This window comes from Mytilus californianus, unplaced genomic scaffold, assembly GCF_021869535.1.
Source record: "Mytilus californianus isolate M0D057914Y unplaced genomic scaffold, xbMytCali1.0.p SCAF_5, whole genome shotgun sequence".
Taxonomy (NCBI): Eukaryota; Metazoa; Mollusca; class Bivalvia; order Mytilida; family Mytilidae; genus Mytilus; species Mytilus californianus.
This window is the reverse complement of record NW_026262701.1, coordinates 67,883,925-67,908,935: the sequence shown is the minus strand read 5'-3', so window position 1 is coordinate 67,908,935 and position 25,011 is coordinate 67,883,925. Positions and strand designations below refer to the sequence as shown.

The 25,011-nt window shown below is 32.1% G+C and overlaps 2 protein-coding genes across 5 annotated transcripts in view; one reads left to right on the top strand and one right to left on the bottom strand.

Moving 5' to 3' along the window:
• LOC127701268 (nuclear factor of activated T-cells 5-like) overlaps positions 1–25,011 on the top strand; it is a 347,248-nt gene that overhangs the window by 60,189 nt on the left and 262,048 nt on the right. The gene's annotated exons all lie outside the window — the stretch shown is intronic.
• LOC127701309 (DENN domain-containing protein 11-like) overlaps positions 8,234–25,011 on the bottom strand; it is a 29,022-nt gene continuing 12,244 nt past the window's right edge. The window contains exons 8-9 of the mRNA XM_052205194.1: positions 24,210–24,269; positions 8,234–16,749 (exon numbers count right to left, since the gene is read on the bottom strand). Of these exons, the coding sequence (XP_052061154.1) occupies positions 16,551–16,749; positions 24,210–24,269 (259 nt within the window). The 3' untranslated portion in view covers positions 8,234–16,550. The remainder of the gene's footprint in view (positions 16,750–24,209; positions 24,270–25,011) is intronic.

The following is a 25,011-nucleotide window of genomic DNA, read 5'->3' as shown; positions in this document are numbered from 1 at the left end:
TTTCCTCATTACTATTACTATTACTAATATTTTCACTATTACTATTACTATTACTTCCACTATTACTAATATTTTCCTCTTTACTATTACTATTACTAAATAAAGTTATACTGCTTGTTGGTTCATGTACACCAATGTTGTCCAATTTATGACCATTTTCATTAAACTTAAGGGCCAACTCCTGGTCAGCTGGGTTAACCCGTTCTAGTTTAATGTATATCCATCTGATTTAAATTCACCTTGTGACAGACTAGTATTACTGTTGGGGGGAGTGTAAGGCTTATTCATCTGTCTTGGAGGAGTAGCCTTATTATTTCTATAATCTGTTTGTCTATTGGGATTACTATAGCATTTTCTGGCATAATGACCGGGTTGACCACAATAATAACATTTTGGGATATTTTCTGGGTTAGTGTTTCTGTCTGAATTGTTCTTCCTATAATTCCGATTTGGAACATAAGATGGTGCATTGACATTGAAGGGCTGTCTGTCAAACTGTCTTTCATCAGGATACTTATGTCCTGTTACTGATGTCTGTGTCTCATCATTTCTTTTCTTGTCCTGGTACATTTGGTCAAACATTTTCTGTAATTCATCTTTGGTTACCGAAATTACATCTTTTTCTGTGTTTGTGGAACCTTGTTTGTCAAAATTGGTGTTCTGTTTCTTTTCTATTGTCTGGTCTGATTTTTGGGAGCTTTGATTATTCGGTTTCTTTAGTTGCCTAACTTTGGTTTTTTTTTCTGAATGACCTTCCTGTGTTTCTGAAGTTGTCTCCCTATAGGTAATAACCTCCTGTACTGCTTCCTCTATAGTTTTGGGGTCTTTTGTCAGTTCTATATGAATTCTTGCTTCATTATCTGACAATCCCATTAAGAATCTTTGAAGCAGGTCTTCCTGCCTAATTTTAGCATGTCTGTTTGAATAGGCCTTGTCATATATACGTTTTAATTCTGCAGCATAGTCTGCAGTGTCTTCATTTGGTTTTTGGGTACGTCTGTTAAATTGTACTTTATATGTTCTTTTATTTTCAAAGACCCCAAATCTGTTTTTAAGTTCTGTTGCTAATTTTGAGTAATTTTTTAATGTTTTATTGTTTAATTGGTCAAACACAAAATCACCAGCTTCCCCTTGAAGCCTGGTTAACAATTCACTTAATTTGGTTTTATTATCCCAATTTTGTAAATTTGCTACTGCTTCAAATCTATTTATCCACACTTCCCATTTTTCTTTCCCTGTGAAAGAGGGGAGTTTAGCATTGGAAAACCCAATTTTCGATTTTGATCGTTTACTTTGGGTTATAACATCTGTGTCAATACTATCAGTATCAATATCAGAGCATGCATCACTAAATACTTCATCATCAGTTTCATCATACTCAGATGCTGATGTAAAATCTAAATTACTATTAGATGTAAAACTTGGTTTACTTTTTCTAACTTTAGAAATTGAATTACTATTATTAGCAATTGTTATACTTTTAGCATGTTTTTGTTGCTCACTTGAAGCATTAGTATGCCTATATTGTTTTGTAATGCCAGTAAAAGCATTTTGAATGGCTGATACTACTTGACCAGTCATATCTTGTATAGCTACTTTAATAATATCATATATCCCAGAATCACCTTGGTTTTGAGGTTCTGACTTATTTTCTAGATCATTTTGCTTTCTATATCTGGAGGACCTTCTTGGAGAGCCAGGTTTTCTAGGACTTGGTCTCTTACTTAATTTGGATCTGGGTCTTAAAATTATTGTTTCTTCTTCTTCCTCAGTCTCTATGTCAGACAAGTCATGAGAAGCTTCATAAACTTGATCACTTCCAGAATGACATGTTTCGTCATCAGTGGTGTGGAGAGTATGGATTTCACTGTCCTCTGTTTCTGATTCTAATTGGCTACTATGTCCTCTATTATATGTGTCAGTCTTTCTTGATCGAACAGACCTTGGTTTACCCATTTCACTGATAATCTATTACACTTCAAAAGGTTCGTATCACAGGATCCAATAAAGTTTAATGAATCCCACCGTGGATGCCAAAATTATGTAGCGGGCAGGGGCTTGAAATGCTTGACCCAAAAGTTTTACTCAAAATTATGAGTGTTTTGGAAATTGCAAAGTCAGTATGACAAGATATGATCTGGTCAGTATAATATAGGCATTTGCTAAAAGTCACATAAATAAGTTTCTATATTTTATTCATTTCAAGACTCAGATATTTTCATTGATATTCAAGATAAACAACAACAATTTTAAGTAGTAAGATACTTAAATTATAGACTTTTAGATTATATATGACAAGAATCTATTCAGTATACATGTAATATTTTATCTCTACACTCAAGAGATACTTATTATGATTTTAAAGATTGCAGGATAACTTTGGCCGTGCAATTCTAATAAAAATAACACTTGCTATTACCAATATAATTGTATGTTGGTGTGTCAGAAAAATACATAAAAGGCGGAGTCCTGCTATATTACCAAGAAAATAAATTACCCTTACAGAAAATACTAATTTCAAGTGAATTTAGTCAGAATACCTTTTTCTGACATTTTTGTATATAGTAATAACTGATACCTCACCAGTTACATAAAAAAATGTTTATTATTATTAGTTATATTCAGAACCTTTCCTGAATAAAAACTACCAATGAAATACAGTTTATACCTTACATAAACTGTTTTGTTTATTATAATTTCCAGACCTTTAGGAAATTATCCCTTAATTGCCAAATGTTTTCCTATTTAATTGTATTTATTAAAAAAAATAAGACAAACGTTAACAGTAACATGAAATACAATGAACAATTTCAATAATCCTAACTTTAAAAGATAACTAGAAATAAAGCTTTGCCAGCAATAATACGATAATTAACTTAAAAGATATTCTAAAAACAATTTTAAGAACTTTCCGAAATTTACCAAAAGAATAAACTACTTTAAACAATAGATCAAAAATGTAGGAGTCCGGCTCCTAAGAGTCCGCTAAAAATGAAATATTCCTTTCTAACTTAGAAAACGCTAAATTTACTATTTTCCTTTACAATTTAACCCAAAAAAAATGAAGTTTGTGAGAAAAATTAACCATTTTGACAAAAATTACTGATGAGCGAAATAAAATACTAACTGTAACGACCAAAGATTTAAGCAGAACTGACGAACAAGCGTCGAAATTACGTCAATGTTGGATTGTTGGATTGTTGGCAAAGTTGGAAAATTGTTGGATCGCGCGCTTGCTGTCCAACGAAATATTTGAATTCTCAAATAAATTACAAAAATCATAATAATATACAATTTTAGTAACAGTCATATAATAAACAAATTTTGTATGGTACTAAACTAATTTCTATAGTAGCTAAAAATACACCAGTAAAACTTCACCGGAAGTCACAATACGTAAACAACATTGCCAAAAGTTATGTGTGTCACCGGCGAACCAAAATGACAAATATCAAGGATAGTGAGCATTAACATCTGCAAAACATTGAAGACGTTGACTACAAATACTAAAAGGAATTACAAAGAGTATTTAAAAACAGTTGCCGAAACGTAAAAATAGTGTTTTTATTGAAAAATCGTCCCAAGTGACACATGGGTTCCACTGCGCATGTCAGTACATTTCATTCATAAAATTCAAGCAAGGTGCGTGGATTTACTACGAGATTTACTACGATCTACTACACAGTTGCTACAATTGGATCATCACAAAAATACAAGACATTCAGTGGATTATTACTATGAACTGGTAAATTATAACATGAACTTCAAATAGTTTATCAAATATTCAAATGACAGTAATTCAATATTTCTAGAAAATCATAATATTGTAATTGTTCTAACTTTACTTAATTAAATGTAATTAAAACTTATTTGCTTCAATTATGAATATGTTTCAGACTACAATCATTACAAGTAATATAGTACAAGTTATTTCACACAGTTACTGTTTCCTACATAATAAGACTTTCATAAAAAAATACAGAATATTAAACAATATGCTTTATTAATACCAATTAAAACATACATCAAAAATATCTTCTCCCTGTCTATGTAAACTTACATGTACACCACACATGTCACAATAAAATACATGTACCCTAGTCTTCATACTCTACAATAGCTTAAAGTGAACAAAAAAAACTATGCTATCAGATCAATATTAGCTTATCCCTTTTATATGGGGCAGGCTTGCTGGCTAAAGGTTCTTCAATTTATATTCCTTTTCACTATAGTGTAATCTTGAGTATTTATTTGCAAATCTAACAAAATTTAAGTTTTCACCTCGCCTAGAGGAAGGCACAGGGGTGAAACTTGATTGGGCTGTTTCTTATGACGACGTTATTAAATCAGTTAAATGGGAAACACTTCTGATATGTCAGTGATATTTGGTATGCAAATGTTTTAGAATTTCCACATCTCATATCCAAGTAGATTATTTGAAGCCTTAGTCCTAGTTTATGACCTTTAAAAACTTTTGCATAGTTTACATGTTTAATTTTTGTTGTTAAGTCAGTTTTATTTTAAATTTACAATTTGGTATGCTTTTGATTAGCATTAGCACATCACATTATCTTTATGGCGATTATATGCTCCATATTCTTGTTTCATAGAATGCTTTGCATAGTTTGCATGCTAAAGTATTTCCATTGTGATTTCAACAGTTGCATTTTACTATCAAAATTACAAACAGGTGAGACATACAGTTTATTGTCTGTCCCCTGCATGGAAATAATAGTGGTGTCTGTCTGTCAGATACACATCAATTCTCAACCATGTGACTTAAAAGCTTTCATACTTGGAAGCATTATTGGCATCCTTTTCTGTAAACTATATATCACCAGTTTGATTGGACAATTTTTATGAGAGTTATGAGACTTTGACCAAATTTTTTTATGCCCCCGCCGTAGCGGAGGGGACATTAAGTTTTACTCTTGTCCGTTTGTACGTACGTCCCAAAATCAGTTTCCGTTCTCTAACTTTAGTTTGCCTCCACCAAATGTTATGAAACTTATACACAATGCTTATTACTACAAAACACAGATCAAGTTTGAATTTTGGTGGCGTCACTTTGTATTGTAACAAATACAGCTTCTGAAATCTACCGTAACTCCTCTGAGTCCGTTTTACAGAAAGCTCTAATACTATGTAGGTATGTTTGCCATCATGTGAAGTTGACTGTATTGTACTTCCATTTTGATTCAACTATATTTAAAGGCGTGAAGACGTCAGTTATGGGACTTCTGCCTATTTTTTTGTCCCCCGCGTAACGTGTTGGGGGGACATGGAAATACTGGGCGTCCGTCCGTCTGTGCGTCTGTCAATCTGGTCTTGTTAGCGCTCTCACGTGTACAATTCTTGCCAGGCTTTTATGAAACTTATATCATAGGTTTATATTAGCAATGTCTTGGACCAGTTCGACAATCAGTGCCAATCAATTATTTTTAAAAGAGTTATGCCCCTTGGAAAAATAAATTATTTCATGAGTATTGTGACAAGAACATCTTGTGAACGCAACTACGCTGAGACCATTTTTTCAGAAAGCTCTAATAATTGGTAAGATTATTAGCCATCATATGTAGTTGACCAATTATGGGACTTTTGACTATTTTTTTTATTTGTAACAGTGTCCCCTTGTGATGGAAACTCTTCTGACACCATTTGACAGAAAGCTCTCATACTTGGTACTATGGTTTGTCATCATGTTTAGTTGACCATATTGTACCATCATTTTGATTGATTTTACAGAAGTTTTGGGACTTGGGACCATTTTTTTTACCATATTTTGAATATCCTATTAAAATGACAAAATTATGACACAAAAATTAATTCCTCATTTATACAGTGCATGTGGACATTTGGATACAGCTTTGATCTATAAACTCTTTACCTTGAAATTCAATTGAATACAAGCACATCTAAAGGCCAAACAGAGGACAAAGTTCTATGAAATCAGGTAGGTAGTTCTTTCCTGGCACTACAGCTTCCTCCACCAATAATGACTGAACGCCATGAAATAGCCTATAGTGCTGAACGTTGTTTTGAACACCAACCAATCAATCAATGAATGAAATTGGATGCAAGACCTGACTTTCCAGTGTCTACAAGAAAGTCATGGAAATTAGCATTACTAAATTTTTCTGTAACTCTGTGCATGTACATTAAAGGTTGTAAGATATGAAACTTGATTGGAAAATAGACATAATATACAATTTGGCATGTTTGTTTCACCCATTTAAAACCCATCAAAGGCACTTTTGGTATACCATTGAAAATAAGCTTTTGGTAAGGGATTCTCCAACACAGATGATAACGGAGGTAACTGAACAATAATACTGCTCATAAGAAAATTCATGAAGATACCAAAGATCAAAGTAACAAAGTACACAACACTAAACAAAATTCCTTTAGAGTATGAACTGGTAACGTATGTTGCACATTGCTGGTTATTTTCACAGGGTTATTAAGAGATATTTTATACATAACCATGTGTGAATAGTCATACTATTAATTATATGTTTGAAAATATTATGCAACTAATGACAATTCACAACTCCCTACAAGTAACACAGCTCTGATAACTGGTTTTATTTCTAAATTAAATAAAATGCTCCGCTGGGGCGCAGCTTGATACGACCGCAGAGGTCGAACCCTGAACAGTTGGGGCAAGTATGGACACAACATTCAAGCTTGAAACAGCACTGAATTTGGATTGTAATTAAATATTTGACACATCATAGGTTTCTGACACAGAATGAATGTGGTCTAAGAACTTAAAATTTTTTAATTTACCTATTCAAACCATATCATTATTATTTGCTTTTATATATAAATCAGAAATAACCAATTTAAAATGGAAAATTTTAAAAGAAAAAAAAGGAAAAAAAAATCCCCCCCCCCAAATTTGTTGAACCCCTTATGATTCATCACCCCCGAACTCAATCCCAGCCTTCCCTTTGTGGTATGGTACCTTGCAGTACAATTTCAGAGAGATCCATACACTTGAACACAAGTTATTGTCTGGAAATTAGAAAAATGCTTGTTTTTTCGGCCCCAAATTCCTAAACATTTAGGGCAATTACCCCCAAACTCAAACCCAGCTTTCCGTTTGTGATATGGAACCTTGTAGTACAATTTCATAAAGATCCATACACTTACACACAAGTTATTGTCCTGAAACTAGAAAAATGCTTGTTTTTTTGCCCCTTTATGGCCCCTAATTCCTAAAATTTTGAGGCAATTACCCCCAAAATCAATCCCAGCCTTCCCTTTGTAGTATGGTACCTTGCAGTACAATTTCAGAGAGATCCATACACTTGAACACAAGTTATTGTCTGGAAACTAGAAAAATGCTTATTTTTTGCCCTTTTTTGGCCCCTTATTCCTAAACGTTTTTGGGAATTACCCCCAAACTCAATTCCAGCTTTCCCTTTGTGATATGGAACCTTGAAGTACAATTTCATAAAGATCCATACACTTACACACAAGTTATTGTCATGAAACTAGAAAAATGCTTGTTTTTTGCCCCTTTTTGGCCCCTAATTCCTAAAATTTGGAGGCAATTACCCCCAAAATCAATCCCAGCATTCCCTTTATGATATGGAACCTTGTGGTACAATGTCAGAGAGATCCATACACTTACACACAAGTTATTGTCATGAAACTAGAAAAATGCTTATTTTTGGCCCCTTATTCCTTAACTGTTGGTACCATAACCCCCAAAATCAATCCCCACCTTCCTTTTGTGGTATTGAACCTTATGGTAAAATTTCATAGAGATCCATTCACTTAAACTAAAGTTAGAGTGCGAAAACCAATGTGTCTTCGGACGACGACGCCGACGCCGCCAACGTCATACCAATATACGACCACAAAATTTTTTTGCGGTTGTATAAAAATAGAAGTTTACCATTCGGAAAAAGGTTTGGTGGAGTGTTTGGCAGAATAAGCATTAAAACATTGTTTGTAAGGACACTAATGTAATTAGGTATCTAGTACAGTGAAGGAAGATCAACTTCTTCATCTTTTGTTGAAATTCCAAATGACCATAAAACAGATCTATGATAGTTTGGAATTTCCTTTTTCAGTAAATGTCATAAGTTTATATGTTACGTTTCAAGGGAAATTGGTCAACACTCAATTCCCTTATCAAGCAGTTTTTGATGAGGTAATTTTCACACAAAAACTATATAAATGAGGGCTGACCAATACATATATGGACAATGAAAATAGAACATGATAAGAGATATATTTATTGCACATAACAAGGAAATGTTATTAACAACCTGATGACAGCATGAAAAAAAAACATTATAGAAAACAAGATATGAACAAGCTATTGGCTCCATCAATAACAAGATACAGGAGAACATGGAATGTAAACAAAAATGTATAGAAAACAAGATTATATAAGCTATTAGCTCGATCATTAACAAGACAAAATACACAAGAACATGGAATGTAAAAAAAAAAATCATCTAAATAATGAGTAAATGTACACACTTTATTATCATGTTTGTTAAAGATTATGTCTTATATTAGATTAAATCACAGGAAAACAAGAATGTGTCCAAAGTACACGGATGCTCCACTACTATCATAGGTGGGGCATAAAAATAAAATACTAACTGCACCTTAAAAGCTAGAGCTATGTTAAACCAAAAGAGTATTAAAAGAATGCAAGGAAAGCATTAACAGTCATCTTTTAACTGCATTTGAGTCACTTTTAATTTGAGGTCTAACAAATTTAGCCCATATGATTAAATATGCAAACCAGCATGGGAGCTTCTATCAATGCCTGTCTAATTATCCTCATAAAGTGTTTTTTTTACATAAATACTTCTGTACATACAACAACACAGGAGTAAATATCTGTATTGTGCTTTCAATTTTCTTCAAGTATTAAAATTCATCCACTTGTATAGCATACAACTGTCTCATATCTAGCCTTTAAATAATATGTAACTGTTGATCAACTTAATAGTTTAAAATGTCTCTGATAACATTCCAGCAAGTTCTTTCATTCTCTACATAAACTTGTTGTTTATATGGAAACAATATAATGTCAGCACAAATGCAGTATTATGCTTTGTGTAAGGAAGAAACTAACCAGCCAGTGGCTAAATAAGTTGAGTGCATGAAAGTACAATCTTTACCCCAAAAACTATTTGTATAACTGCACATTTTTGCAGATAAAAATTTTATAATATCAGAACAAATGTAAAAAAATTGGGAAAGTTGAATAAATATAAAACCAACATATATTGACAAAAGAATCTTACGTTTTACATCCACCATAAATAGTGGTGGGTTTTCTTCTAAAACATCTAACATCTTACATAAAGAAAAGAAAATTCAACTTTTACTCTTTTCTACATCTAAAACAATATCCTTATACCACTTCAAATGATGTAATTTTAACCATCCAACACCTAGGAACTTCCAATACTATTCTGCATGTGTTAACATTATATTGAAAAGAAATATAAACACATTTCTAGTAATAACTATGATTGATTAATCTGTCAAAAAATTGCAACCAAACAAAAAAGAGTTGCATGTGCACACTTTTGTATCCATGAACACCAAATCAGTTGAAAATGGCTTGAACCTTCAAATTGGAACAAACACAAATAAAATGCTTCGCTGGGCGCAGCTTGATACGACCGCAGAGGTTGAACCCTGAACAGTTGGGGCAAGTATGGACACAACATTCAAGCTTGATACAGCTCTGAATTTGGATTGTGATTAAATATTTGACACAGCATAGGTTTCTGACACAGAAAGAATGTGGTCTAAGAACTTCAATTTTTTTAATTTACCTATTATGGTCCAATGTCCAAAATCAAAATACATGGTTAGATTCAGCATATCAAAGAACCCCATATATTCAATTTTTGTTGAAATCAAACAAAGTTTAATTTTGGACCCCAACTTGGACAAACTTGAAAACTAGTCCCATAATAAAAAATCCAAACACATGTTTAGATTCAGCATATCAAAGTACCCCAAGAATTCAATTTTTGTTAAAATCAAACTAAGTTTAATTTTGGACCCTTTGGACCTTAATGTAGACCAATTTAAAAAACGGGACACAAAATTAAAAATCTAAAAACACGGTTAGATTTGGCATATCAAAGAACCCCAATAATTCAATTTTTGATGAAATCAAACAAAGTTTAATTTTGGACCCTTTTGACCTCAATATGAACCAATTTGATAGCAGGCCCACAAAATAAAAAATCTAAATACATGGTAAGATTCAGCATATCAAAGAACCCCATATATTCAATTTTTGTTGAAATCAAACAAAGTTTAATTTTTGACCCCAATTTGGACCAACTTGAAAACTGGGCCAAAAATCTAAAATCTAAATACATGTTTAGATTCAGCATATCAAAGAACCCCATATATTCAATTTTTGTTGAAATCAAACAAAGTTTAATTTTGGACCCCAACTTGGACCAACTTGAAAACTGGTCCCATAATCAAAAATCTAAACACATGTTTAGATTCAGCATATCAAAAAACCCCAAAAATTCAATTTTTGTTAAAATCAAACTAAGTTTAATTTTGGACCCTTTGGACCTTAATGTAGACCAATTTAAAAAACGGGACCCAAAATTAAAAATCTAAATACACGGTTAGATTTGGCATATCAAAGAACCCCAATAATTAAATTTTTGATGAAATCAAACAAAGTTTAATTTTGGACCCTTTTGACCTCAATATGAACCAATTTGATAGCGGGCCCACAAATAAAAAATCTAAATACATGGTAAGATTCAGCATATCAAAGAACCCCATATATTCAATTTTTGTTGAAATCAAACAAAGTTTAATTTTGGACCCCAATTTGGACCAACTTGAAAACTGGGCCAAAAATCTAAAATATAAATACATGTTTAGATTCAGCATATCAAAGAACCCCATATATTCAATTTTTGTTGAAATCAAACAAAGTTTAATTTTGGACCCCAACTTGGACCAACTTGAAAACTGGGCCCATAATCAAAAATCTTAACACATGTTTAGATTCAGCATATCAAAGAACCAGAAAGAATTCAATTTTTGTTAAAATCAAACAAATTTAATTTTGGACCCTTTGGACCTTAATGTAGACCAATTTAAAAACGGGACCCAAAATTAAAAATCTAAATACACGGTTAGATTTGGCATATCAAAGAACCCCAATAATTCAATTTTTGATGAAATCAAACAAAGTTTAATTTTGGACCCTTTTGACCTCAATATGAACCAATTTGATAGTGGGTCCACAAATAAAAAATCTAAATACATGGTTAGATTCAGCATATCAAAGAACCCCAAGAATTCAATTTTTGATGAAATCAAACAAAGTTTAATTTTGGACCCTTTTGACCTCAATGTGGACAAAGTTGATAACTGGGCCCAAAAATCAAAAATCTAAATACATGGTTAGATTCAGCATATAAAAGAACCCCATATATTCAATTTTTGTTGAAATCAAACAAAGTTTAATTTTGGACCCCGATTTGGACCAACTTGAAAACTGGGCCCATAATCAAAAATCTAAATACATGTTTAGATTCAGCATATCAAAGTACCCTAAAAATTCAATTTTTGTTAAAATCAAACTAAGTTTAATTTTGGACCCTTTTGACCTTAATGTAGACCAATTTGAAAACGGAACCAAAAATTAAGAATCTAAATACACGGTTAGATTCGGCATATCAAAGAACCCCAATAATTCAATTTTTGATGAAATCAAACGAAGTTAAATTTTGGACCCTTTGGACCTCAATGTGGACCAATTTAAAAACGGGGCCCAAAATCCAAAAACTTAATACACGGTTAGATTCAGCATATTAAAGAACCCCAAGAATTCAAGAATAAAACCCCATTGAAATTGATCAAGAAATAAGCAATTTATACGAAGTATCTTCTTTTGCACAATACTGTGCAATTGAATATTTCTTGCTATTGTGCAATACTGTACAATTGACAATTTCTTGCTATTGCGCAATATTGTGCTATTGGATATTTCTTGCTATTGCGCAATACTGTGCAATTGAAGATTTCTTGCTATTGCGCAATACTGTGCAATTGAAGATTTCTTGCAATTGTGCAATACTGTGCAATTGAAAATTTCTTGCTATTGCACAATACTTATTATATAATAATTTACACATCCTGTTTGGTGTGTATCTCCTACCATATCATTATTATTTGCTTTTAAATATTAATCAGAAATAACCAACTTAAAATGGAAAATTTTAAAAGAAAAAAAAAAGGAAAAAAAGAAAAAAAAAAGAAAAAAAAAAATCCCCCCCCCCCAAATTTTTTGAACCCCCTTATGATTCATCACCCCCAAACTCAATCCCAGCCTTCCCTTTGTGGTATGGTACCTTGCAGTACAATTTCAGAGAGATCCATACACTTGAACACAAGTTATTGTCTGGAAACTAGAAAAATGCTTATTTTTGGCCCCTTTTTGGCCCCCAATTCCTAAACGTTTCGGGCAATTACCCCCAAACTCAATTCCAGCTTTCCCTTTGTAATATGGAACCTTATAGTACAATTTCAGAAATATCCAAACACTTACACACAAGTTATTGTCATGAAACTAGAAAAATGCTTGATTTTTGCCCCTTTTTTGGCCCCTAATTCCTAAAATTTTGAGGCAATTACCCCCAAAATCAATTACAGCCTTCCCTTTGTGATATGGAACCTTGTGGTACAATGTCAGAGAGATCCGTACACTTACACACAAGTTATTGTCTGGAAGTTACAAAAATGCTTATTTTTGGCCCCTTTTTGGCCCCTAATTCCTTAACTGTTGGTACCATAACCCCCAAAATCAATCCCCACCTTCCTTTCGTGGTATTGAACCTTATGGTAAAATTTCATGGAGATCCATTCACTTAAACTAAAGTTAGAGTGCGAAAACCAATGTGTCTTCGGACGACGCCGGACGACGCCAGACGACGACAACGACGACGACGACGACGACGACGACGCCAACGTCAAACCAATATACGACCAAAAAATTTTCAATTTTTGCGGTCGTATAAAAACCACTAGCATAGGACAAAAGACAAAGTACCAATCTAACAGTACAGCTTGCTCAAATCCAATAAACAACTAATAAATAAATCATGTTCTCCCAGATTAAAACCACTATTCTTAAAAATAAACTAGAAAATGACATGTCAGCAAGGGCTCTGTTTGCACTTTTTTGTTAATTTTCTAAATAATTTTCACAAAGATAAAGTTTTGACATCAGGAATCAATTTTGAATAAAATACATTAACCTATATTTACATATGTTCTGTGGTCCGTTTTGGGGTTTGATGGTGAGGTAATAGTTGGTAAGAATATTTCTAATGCATTTTCATTTATAGAACTTTCCAATAATTTAAAAGCAAATTCCTGTCCACAAACCTCATTAAAGATTCTTATTGTTTCTTAGCATTTTATGTCCATTCAGAAATGTGGTGCTAACAGCAGAGCATTGGTTGTCTGTGCTGGCTTGCTTCTCTACTTGTGTAAACTCAAGGCTTTTTAGAAATTGACATATGGTAGAAACACATAAATGTCATTGAAGATATTAAGATGTCTTCTTGGTTTTACTGTTTTGTTAAGATTCCTGCTTCATTGGCTTTTATCCTATATCTTATTATGTTCCTATGGAAAAATATAAAGTGTTTAGTGATGCAATGTATTGGAAATGTTTTCATTGTTGTTTAGTGGTAAAAAGAAGCTAATTAATGGTATATGGCATATAAATAATTTTAGAACTAATAAAATTAAAACAAAATTTTCATATGACCTAAAATTACAGACATGTACTACTTTTGTCATTTCAATTCTTATTTGGCACAAATACATTCAGATCATTAAATAACAATTCTATTTCTATCTTTCAAACAATATAAAAGATGTTTCAACAATATACAATTATTGTATTACAATATACAAATTAATAATTGATGCTTGATATGGCATTGCAGTAACATTTTCCTTGGTAACATGATAACCAATATAATTCATAAAGCAATATTATGAAAGACGTTTTACTCCTGTACAATATCATAAAAAAATATTTTAAATAAACTGTTGACACAGAGATATGTCTCGCCTGTAAGTAATTTTGATAGCAAAAAAATGTAAATGTTGAAATCAAATTACCAATACTTTAAAATGCAAAATATTCAAAGTCAATGAACCATGACTATAGGTAATAGGCAAAATTAATTCCTTTGGAAATAAGAAATGCCAATACTGTACTAATACAACTGCATACCAAATATTTTTGAACTATCATTAGTTATTCCTATTAAATTAACCTAATAATAAACTTTAACATGTTAACTAAGCAAAAGTTTCAAAATCAATAGACCATGACTGGGGCCAAGTAATCTCTATGAAAATGAGATGAGCCAATGTTAATACAGCTGCATACAAAATATCACTGACCTACCACTAGTGGTTCCCCTTAAACTGACCTAATCACAAACTAATACATTGTTAACACTGCAGCAAAAACAGCACGCCTTAGTCTCACTTTTTAGACTTTGTTGAGACAATAATATTTATCTCCATTCAATCAATCCACAAATGTATCCTACTTGATTTTGACGTTTGTCTTCAGTTCTAGCTATTAACAATCATCAGTGAAAGAAACATTAAAAGACATAAACAAATCTACACAGTTCACATAATTCTGTAGCAATTTACTATCTGTCAAATCTTTATCTCCACAGTTCACATACTTCTGTAGCAATTTTCTATCTGTCAAATCTTTCTAACTAGAAACTGAATTACAATAAAGCAAAAAAAAATATTGAGTAGCCATGAAATTTTAGCTTGATTTAATTTCATACGAAGCGTTTAATTTAATAACTAATAGAAATGAATCATGTATGACATCAATTTACTGTACAAGACGTGTACTCCACACTTAATGTTTTGGTATATTCGGTGCGAGGTAATCTTGTAACAAGGAAAAGAGTATTCTACATTTATAACAAAATCCTAATGACTGATAAAAGAATGAAAATATGCATAATCAAATAATATAATACCTCAATATGTTCGATTCTGGAGTGTATTTAACACAATAATAATAATACCAATTTGAAATTTGTGTATGATGTTATTTTTGTAAAAAAAAAAAAAAAAACAGTTTTACCAATCAAAAGTATTTAAAAGGAGGTATACATATATAGTTCTAAACTTAAATGCAAGATCTGAAAATAGCATTCAAGCATATAATGTAGGTATATAAAGCATGAAACACTGTTTTTATCAATATGATAAAAAATTGTGGAATAATATCATAGATATAATATTATGTACAGTTGATTCATTTATTTTGGTGTGTATCTGTTTTCAAAGATTGAGGCAAAACAGTGTTTTCATGGATACTTGATTTCATGGTTTTGTCAAAGTCCACATACAAGCCAATGAAAAATGTGTACTTCGTTACACAACAATTTATGGTTCCCGTTTATCAACGAAATCCATGAAAATTGCTACCCTACTAATGATGAGGAATCTACGGTATGTTTTGAATATGAACTCAGCTCATGTTGACCTAAATGTTGCAGATTTGTATATAAATTTGAATGAAGTTGCAAAATATCAATGACATACCACATTTTGTTTCTAAAATCTTAACTTTATGCAAACTTGAGCAAAATATTTAAGTCATAGATGTAAAATTCACTAATAAGAGTATTGTACTAATAAACATATTGTACAATGTGTGAGAATCCTAGGTGTGGCATGTTAATAACTATTTATACATGTATCATCATTGATTACAGAAATAAATTCATAAAAGTCTTATCTTGAAATGAAGGACATATGGACCAAATTGTAGTAAACCCTTATCTTGCCATATTTTAAAGCAAAATGTAATATCAAAATATTTGTTGCTTCAGCTTAACAAAACAGTTTTAACATGCTAGAAATTTGAAACACAAAAGTAAAATGTTTAATTAATACTTTCTGTCCATGAAATGTGTACGCCAGTATTGACAGAGTCTGACAAGTAAAATCTGTATATATATACCCTATAAACCACATTTCTGGTGTGTCATAATCCAATATAAATGGTTTAGAAGACAGTATTAAGTAAAATTACAGTTTTCCCTCAACGTCATTCATATAAGGAAGTTCATTTTTACATAAATCTAAAAATAATTTATAATGAAAATGATGCTATTGTCAATTATCTAAAAATGGACAGCTTCCTACTCTTAAAAAAATCATATAAAGCTACAATATCCAACAAAGTGTTCAGTCATTTATATGAAACATAAATTAATTTTATTTTGACTAAAGTTCAAATTGCAAATTTAGCTACAATTGATCAAGAAAGCTCATACTGGCCTCCTGAGACAGGTCTATTACCATGATTTAAATATTTATATTAAATTTAAATTTAAGTTGAAATTAAAAAAAGACAGAATCATTTATTTCAATGCCTCCATGATGAAAATTAAAAATTCACATTTTAATAAAGAAACAATCATAATTTCATTTTCCCTCATTCATCCTTCCTGTTGCTACTTGGGACAACATGGGTTATCCACCATCAACATGACATCTATCCCATAATGCTCTACTAATTCCATCAGGAATGTTCTATCTCCATAGGGATCTAGTCCCATGTTTTTCATGTGTTCTGATGTTAACTGTCTGTCCTGTGAACATGATGCTTCTAATAAAGTTTGGAATATTCGGTTGTTTTGTTCAGTAAAAAATCTAAAATAAAAAAAAAGTATAAAATTGAGAATGGAAATGGGGAATATGTCAAAGAGACAACAACCCGACCAAAGAGCAGACAACAGCTGAAGGCCACCAATGGGTCTTCAATGCAGCGAAGAAATCCCGCACCCGGAGGTGGTCCCCAGCTGACCCCTAAATAAAATTGTGTGCTAGTTCAGTGAAAATGTGCTTTGTAAAGAATATTACCATAAAATATTGGATGCCTGCATTTCTTTTAATCTACAAGTACACATTTAAATATTACAGTATAATAAAAAAAACATTCTCAGTTTTTTGTCAGTAATAAACAACTGTAGTTTGGGCAAGTATGGACACAACATTCAAGCTTGATACAGCTCTGAATTTGGATTGTGATTAAATATTTGATACAGCATAGGTTTCTGACACAGAATGGATGTGGTCTAAGAACTTAAAAAAATTTAATTTACCTATTCAAACCATATCATTATTATTTGCTTTTATATATAAATCAGAAATAACCAATTTAAAATGGAAAATTTTAAAGAAAAAAAAATGAAAAAAAAATCCCCCCCCCCCCAAAATTTTTTGAACCCCCTTATGATTCATCACCCCAAACTCAATCCCAGCCTTCCCTTTGTGGTATGGTACCTTGCAGTACAATTTCAGAGAGATCCATACACTTGAACACAAGTTATTGTCTGGAAACTAGAAAAATGCTTGTTTTTTGGCCCCTTTTTGGCCCCAAATTCCTTAACGTTTAGGGCAATTACCCCCAAACTCAAACCCAGCTTTCCCTTTGTGATATGGAACCTTGTAGTACAATTTCATAAAGATCCATATGCTTACACACAAGTTATTGTCCTGAAACTAGAAAAATGCTTGTTTTTTGTCCCTTTTTTGGCCCCTAATTCCTAAAATTTTGAGGCAATTACCCCCAAAATCAATTACAGCCTTCCCTTTGTGATATGGAACCTTGTGGTACAATGTCAGAGAGATCCATACACTTACACACAAGTTATTGTCATGAAACTAGAAAAATGCTTATTTTTGGCCCCTTATTCCTTAACTGTTGGTAATAAATTAATCAAATATTTTTTTTTTCTCAATTATTTAATATCAATTCAATCGATTCATTTAACAAACAAGTACAACTAATGACAAAACAATGACATTCATTTATAAAAGTGTCTTAATAATTCTTTATTTATATGAATCAAATTTATACATGCATTGCATAAGGAAATAAATAAAGCACTATGGTTTTACAATCTTTTATATATATTTCAAAAGTCACAAAACATTATATTCACAAAGTTGGTGGTAGAGTGCTGTCTTGCAGGAGTAATATGTAAAGCTTGGCTACTGAACAGTTGCATTTGTATTTTATTTGTTAGAATTAATTGGATACTTTTTTATTAAATTTCAGAACAGTGCATCTATCAAAATTTTTAAAAAATAAATAAGGTGAATAAATGAACAGAAATTTAAATGACACTTATTTTAATCTTAAGTTTCATTAATTTACTTTTTACATTTTTTTTTAAGAATTTACCAACAATGAAAACAATTTGTTGATAAATTGTCAAAATAATAAACATTTTTGTTTACATTTTTGTCCATATTTTTTTTTATTGACAAATTCAATACATTTTCCTTCTAAAAAAATATAAAATATAAAATATTTTTGCACTTTTCCCTTGATTTAATAGCAGAATTAAGTATGTTTTATAAAATTTTACAGGTAAAATACAGGTAAAAAATATGAGTATAATTCAGAAATAAACTATAATTGTTAAAACAACAAAACATCCTATGTTTTTATAAACCTGCAATTAAAAGTGGGCAAACCAGGATGACACCCCCCAAAATCAAGACCAATACCATGCAGTGTTCCAGCTAGGATTTCAAAAGGGCAGGGAGCCAATCACGAAAAAGGGGACTTTAGAACGCTGATATCTAATTCAAAAGGGCATGTCTAACATTGCCATATGTAAACAGCAGGGTTTTCAGCTAGGAGTTTGAGGGCTTTAGTCACTTTTACGCGAGATGAAAATCAACCTTATTTTGGGTAACAGTATGGGACCAAGGACGTATATAACTAGCTATATATATGGCCAAGTACTTCAAGGACAAGGATCTTTTTATGCTTTAGGCATGCTTAAATGTAGGCAGTCATGGCATGATTTGTCTGATGTGATGCTTAAATATGAATATTAGAACAAGGATCTAGTTCACAATTTCTGTTATTTTCAGGGGACATCCTGATAAAAAAAAAATCGATATTTGGAATTCATTTTTATAAACTTGGAACGATTAAAATGACTATAAATTTTAAATTTATCAAGAGGAGATCACTTTTACTTTTGATTTTAAAACGAAATGAAAACAGGAAGTGACAAGAGGATAGTATATTTAGAATGAATCCAGATTCATCTACAGATTGGTTCGTGTTTAACAAAAAGGCAGAAAATTATCATTTTTTAAAATTAAGTTGCTCAGTAAGATATATTATGATAAAGAAAGCACCTGTTTTGACTCGTGAAAATATTTTTGAATAAAGTTTTATCTTTATAATCGAAATTGTCTAAAGATTTTAATAAAAAGTTATATAAAATGTGACGAAAATACGTTCAAATGACGAAAATACCTCAACCTACCTGCAATTAATGATCATTTGAGAAATTTTGAAATTAAGATGCAATTGCGAACTGTCCGAGGGAAAACAGTTTTGTTCAATTGACGAAGCTACAAAAACAACTTTGCCATGGATAAAACAAACTGCAAATTGTGGTCTTTTGAGAAATATTGAAATTGAAATGCCGACTGACCGCTTTTACTGGGAAAAATAATTATATAATGGTCAATTATGAGGTTTAATTAACAGATTAGTGACCCATATGATGCCGATAAGCGGATTACCTGTAATCACAAATTATAACACCTGCTGTAAATGTTAATTAGCTGAGGGTCATAAACTTGAAGACAGGTAGAATTATAGTATTTTCATCAAAATATTACGACAATAAAGGCATGGACTTGCGAAAAAGGGCAGGGCGTCTTAAAAAGGGCACAGGGCATCAGAAAAAGGGCACAGGGTGAAGTACTGACTGATCATTCTCTTTCATTAAAGTCAAGAAGACTTTGATTAAAATTTTCCTTGTACAATAAGTGCTGTTAAGTCTCAAACTATTGGCAAACAGGAAGTGGCTGCACGATAGATGTAACTAAAGGCTCTAAAGAGCCTGTCTTGCTCACCTGCATCTTTAACAATGGCCACTTTGTAGTAAAAATCATTATAAAAGTGCAATAACACTATATATAGCTATAAAGAGTTAACTGAAAATTTCAGTTATGTTGACTTATTTGTGGTCCTGCTGATAGTTTTTGCTTTTTAAAGTTTCTATCTACACTTGTATCTATTATAGTTTTTAAGATAACAGCAAATACAAAAAAAATTATAAAAATCATCATTAAAGGTAAATAACTCAGAAAACAAGTCAACTGCAGATTTCAGCCAAGATGGTTTATTTATAGATCTTGACTTGCTGATTATTATTCAATGTTTCAATAAATATAAATATTAAAATTTTCAAGATAATAGGCAAAAATGCAAAAAAAATGGCGCTAAAAGAAGAATGTGTCTGAGGACAAGAATGCCCCAGCTGAAGCTTTGCATTATTTCAAATTAAAAAGGAGCATAACTCTAGAATTCGAACTCTTTCTCTGTGTTGTGGTCCTTATCACTGTGAATGAATTTCATAAAATTTGCATGAGGCAAACTTAAGTTGGAGTGTGGAAGCGAAAAATTAGCAATTTTCCAAGTTATAAAGGGGCATAACTCTAGAACAGTAAGCTACTCACTGCCCAATTCAAACTCTGTCTGGCAGTTTTAGTTCTTAGCATTGTGTATGAGTTTCATAAAATTTACGACTTATGGCCAAAATTCAAACTCTGTCTGCCATTTTTGGTTCTTAGCATTTTGTAAGTGTTTCATAAATTTGCATGATGCAAAATTAAGTTAAGAGTGCAGAAACGAAAATGGTACGGAGGGAAGGACGTAAAGACAGAAGGAAGGGCGGAAGGACGGACGGTCAAAGGTAACAAGGTAACACTTAATGCCCCTGTGCCCCCATCCCCTACAGTGGGGGCATAAAAAATCAACATTAAAAGGCAATAAACTTCAATAATGAGTCGGGGGCCTCAGTGGCCGAGTGGTTTAAGTAGTTACTACTGTAATCACTAGCCAGTCAACACTGAGGTTGTGAGTTCGAACCCCGCTGGTGCACTCGAATCCAATCTTAATTGACTAGGATTGTCAGTTTTCCTTTCGAAGGTCAGTGGTTTTCTCCAGGCACTCCGGCTTCCTCCACCAATAAAAACTGGCCGCCACGAAATAGCCCAAAAGGGGTGCTTAAAAGTGGCGTTAAAACACCAAAAATCAAAAATCAAAATCAAATCAATAATGAGTCGACTGACGATTTCGGTCATATCTTTGTATTCATAGATCTTGTATGGATCATTTCGGCTTTTGGCTTTATAAGTTTTTCTCTATCTATTATAGTTTTTAAAATGCAAAAAAATCGTCATTAAATGTCAATAACTCAAATAAGGAGTCGTCTAACAATTTCAAGTATGCTGACTTCTTTGTAGATCTTGTCTTGCTGATCATTTTTCTAATTAAACTTTTTTTGTATCTAATAGTTTTCAACATAATATGCAAAAATGAAGTGCTTGTAAGCGCTAAAGGGTAAAGATTGCTTTCATTTATCAGTGGGAAGTAAAATTAAACATTGCATTGTATAATGCATTGGTTGTAGTTGATTCAACTAAAACTATGGACAAACGAAGATAACTCCAATTTTAAAGATTACTTTAACAATGACATTATTGATATTTAAGAACAGATATTAGATTCCTGCACCTTGCACAAAGTTATGTCATTTTCTTGACAAGTATAACATCATTTTGTAACTTGAATATCTGAGCATAAATTTCATTGATACATTTCTGAAAATGTTCATGGATAGGATGTTCAGAATATTATGATCAATGCACTATATTTTGTGTATCTCAAAAGTAGTGATAAACCTTGGAAGATTAAGATATAGTCAGTACAATAGGGTTTTAATTGCATTTTAAGCAATCTTTACCCAAAAAATTGGTAAAATTCGTCATTAAAGGGCAATAACTCCTGAATTTATCTGACAGTTTTGACGTACAAGAACAGTAGGTAGATCTCAACATTATTAACATTTTTCCTGTCAGATTTTCTCTATAAATCTCAGTTTTCAAGATAATAGACAAAACTTGCATTTGACCCCCGTGTTCTATTTTTAGCCATGTTGGCCATGTTGGTTGGGAGGCACTGTCTTCAGACATTAACTACATAACCAAATGATGATTGTGACCAAGTTTGGTTAAACTTGACCGAGTAATTTCAGAGGAGAAGATTTTTGTAAAAGTGGCCAATCAATTTATAAAAAAATACCATATTGTGCAATTAACACTATTCAGTTAACATAAGAGACTACTGTTCTAAACAAGTAGTTATATCCTTTAAATTTTAAATAAACTGCTTCGCTGAGTGCAGCTGGATACGACCGCAGAGGTCCAACCCTGAACAGTTGGGGCAAAAATGGACACAATATTCAAGCTTGATACAGGTCTGAATTTGGATTGTGATTAAATATTTGACACATTATAGGTTTCTGACACAGAATAAATGTGCCAAAGAACTTGAAATTGGTTGTATGATTTGAATTTATATTCAATTGAAGATTTTTTGCTGTTGTGCAATACACTGTGCTGTTGCGCAATACTTATTAAATCTGTTTTTAGACTATATACAAAGAATTAGCAAAATAAATTGTGATCTCAATTTTTTTCTTTGGAAAATTGACAATTTCTTAAATCTTGAGGAAGATAAAATTGACCCCCTCCCCAACCACCCAAAAATTTTTGTTTTACCCCCACCAAACAAAAATTTTTTTTACCCCCCCCAAAAAAAATTTTGTTTACACCCCTCCAAAAAAAATATTTGAAGAGAATTTTCTTATGAGGAAAAAAAATTCCCTCCCCCCCCCCCCACCGTCCAAAAAAAATAATTTTGAAGAAATTTTCTTTTTGTAAAATGTGGTACAAATTAAGAGACATCCATACACAAGTTATTGTCTGAAAACTAGAAAAATGCTTTTTGGCCCCTAATTTCTAAACGGTTGGGACCATCACCCCCAAAAACAATCCCAACCTTCCTTATGTGGTATTGACCTTTTGGTTAAATTTCATAGAGATCCATACACTTAAGGATGTTCGCTACTCTGTTTCAAAATAACAAGTTTTTTGAAAGACTGTTATGAATTGATAGTATATAAATAAAGAAACTAAAAAAGCAGAAAAAAAATGATGGGTCCGTGTGCTTGTTTTCGAGATATAAGCCATTGAAAATCTGGCGGGAAATGATTCTCTCTAGATTTTTCTTACATTTAACATTGACACCTTTTGTCTTTCAAAAAAAATGAAAAAATAACAAGGATTTTATTAGATTTTCAAATATGGCTCCTTAAACTATATGTAATAAAATGATGAAAAGAAAAGTAGGGGTTAGTGGGCAAATTTTTTTAATGGCACTAAATGGATAAAACCAGAGGATTCCGAAAATCCGGCAAAAATTCAAAAACAAGAGGAGCGAACATCCTTAAACTAAAGTTATTGTCAGGAATTCAAATGTATGATTTGAATTTATATTCAATTGAAGATTTCTTGCTGTTGTGCAATACTTAGTAAATCTGTTTTCAGACTATATACAAAGAATTAGCAAAATAAATTGTGACCCCCAATTTTTCTTAAATCTTGAGGCAAAAAAAATTGACCCCCCACAAAAAAAAATTTTTTTTTACCCCCTCCCAAAATTTTGTTTTTACCCCCCTCCAAAAAAAATATTTGAAGAGAATTTTCTTTTGAGGAAAAAAAATTGGCTCCCCCCCCACCCCATCCCCTATCCAAAAAAATTAATTTTGAAGAAATTTTCTTTTTGTTAAATGTGGTACAAATTAAGAGACATCCATACACTTAAACACAAGTTATTGCCTGAAAACTAGAAAAATGCTTGTTTTAGACCCTTTTTGGCCCCTAATTCCTCAACGGTTTGGGCAATTACCCCCAAAATGAATCCTAACCTTCTACTTGTGGTATTAAACCTTGTGGTACAATTTCAGAGCAATCAAAATACTTGAAACTGGAAAAATGCTTGTTTGGCCCCTTTTTGGCCCCTAATTCCTAAACGGTTGGGACCATCACCCCCAAAAACAATCCCAACCTTCCTTTTGTGGTATTGAACCTTTTGTTTAAATTTCAAAGAGATTCATACACTTAAACTAAAGATATTGTCCGGAAACCAAATGTCTTTGGACGGCGCTGACGACATGATACCAATATACGACTGCAAAATTTTTTTTGCCGTCTTATAAAAAACCTACGTTGTAAATAGCTCTTCCTCATCAATCCCTTGGTCTTCATAGTTATACTGTAATGCTGACCTACAAAAAATGTTAGTTGTTATTTGTACATGTGTAAAAGGGTAACTATTAGCTACTTGAACATGAATACTGGATTTAAAAAGTAGTCTACTTCTGGTCTATGGCCTATGGCAAGCATTTAGGGCCAGCCAAATCTGTCTATCACTTGGTTAGTTAAATTTATGAAAAACTAAAAAGGCAAGTTAATTTTTCATTATAGCAACATAAAAATAAGAAGATGTGATCTGAATGCCACCTCTCCACTACAGACCATATGACATAGAAGTAAGTAACTATAGGTCAATGTACACCTTCAACAATGAGCAAAACCCATACTGCATAGCAAGCTATAAAAAGCCCTAGATCATTTGACATTTTAGGAGGAACTTTCCTGCTTGGCTAGATGGGATACATAATCTATTTTTTACTCTAGTCCTCTGGTTAAAATTGGAATATTCTTTTTTCTGACCTACTGTGGATTTCATTATTATTCGTAGGATACCAATTTTCGTAGATTTCGTGGGTTCAGGTGAACCATGAAGTAAAATGTTTAACGAAGTACAAATTTTCTAAAGGCTTGTATGCAGACTTTTATAAAAACCACAAAATGAAATAGCCTCAAAAATACAATTTTTCCTTAAACCATGAAAATTGGTACCCATGAAAATAAATGAATCCACAGTATATATCACCTTTATTAACATTTACACAATGTGACGTAGAACGTAATAGTTATAAAGCACATTAATTTGATGAACCCCTA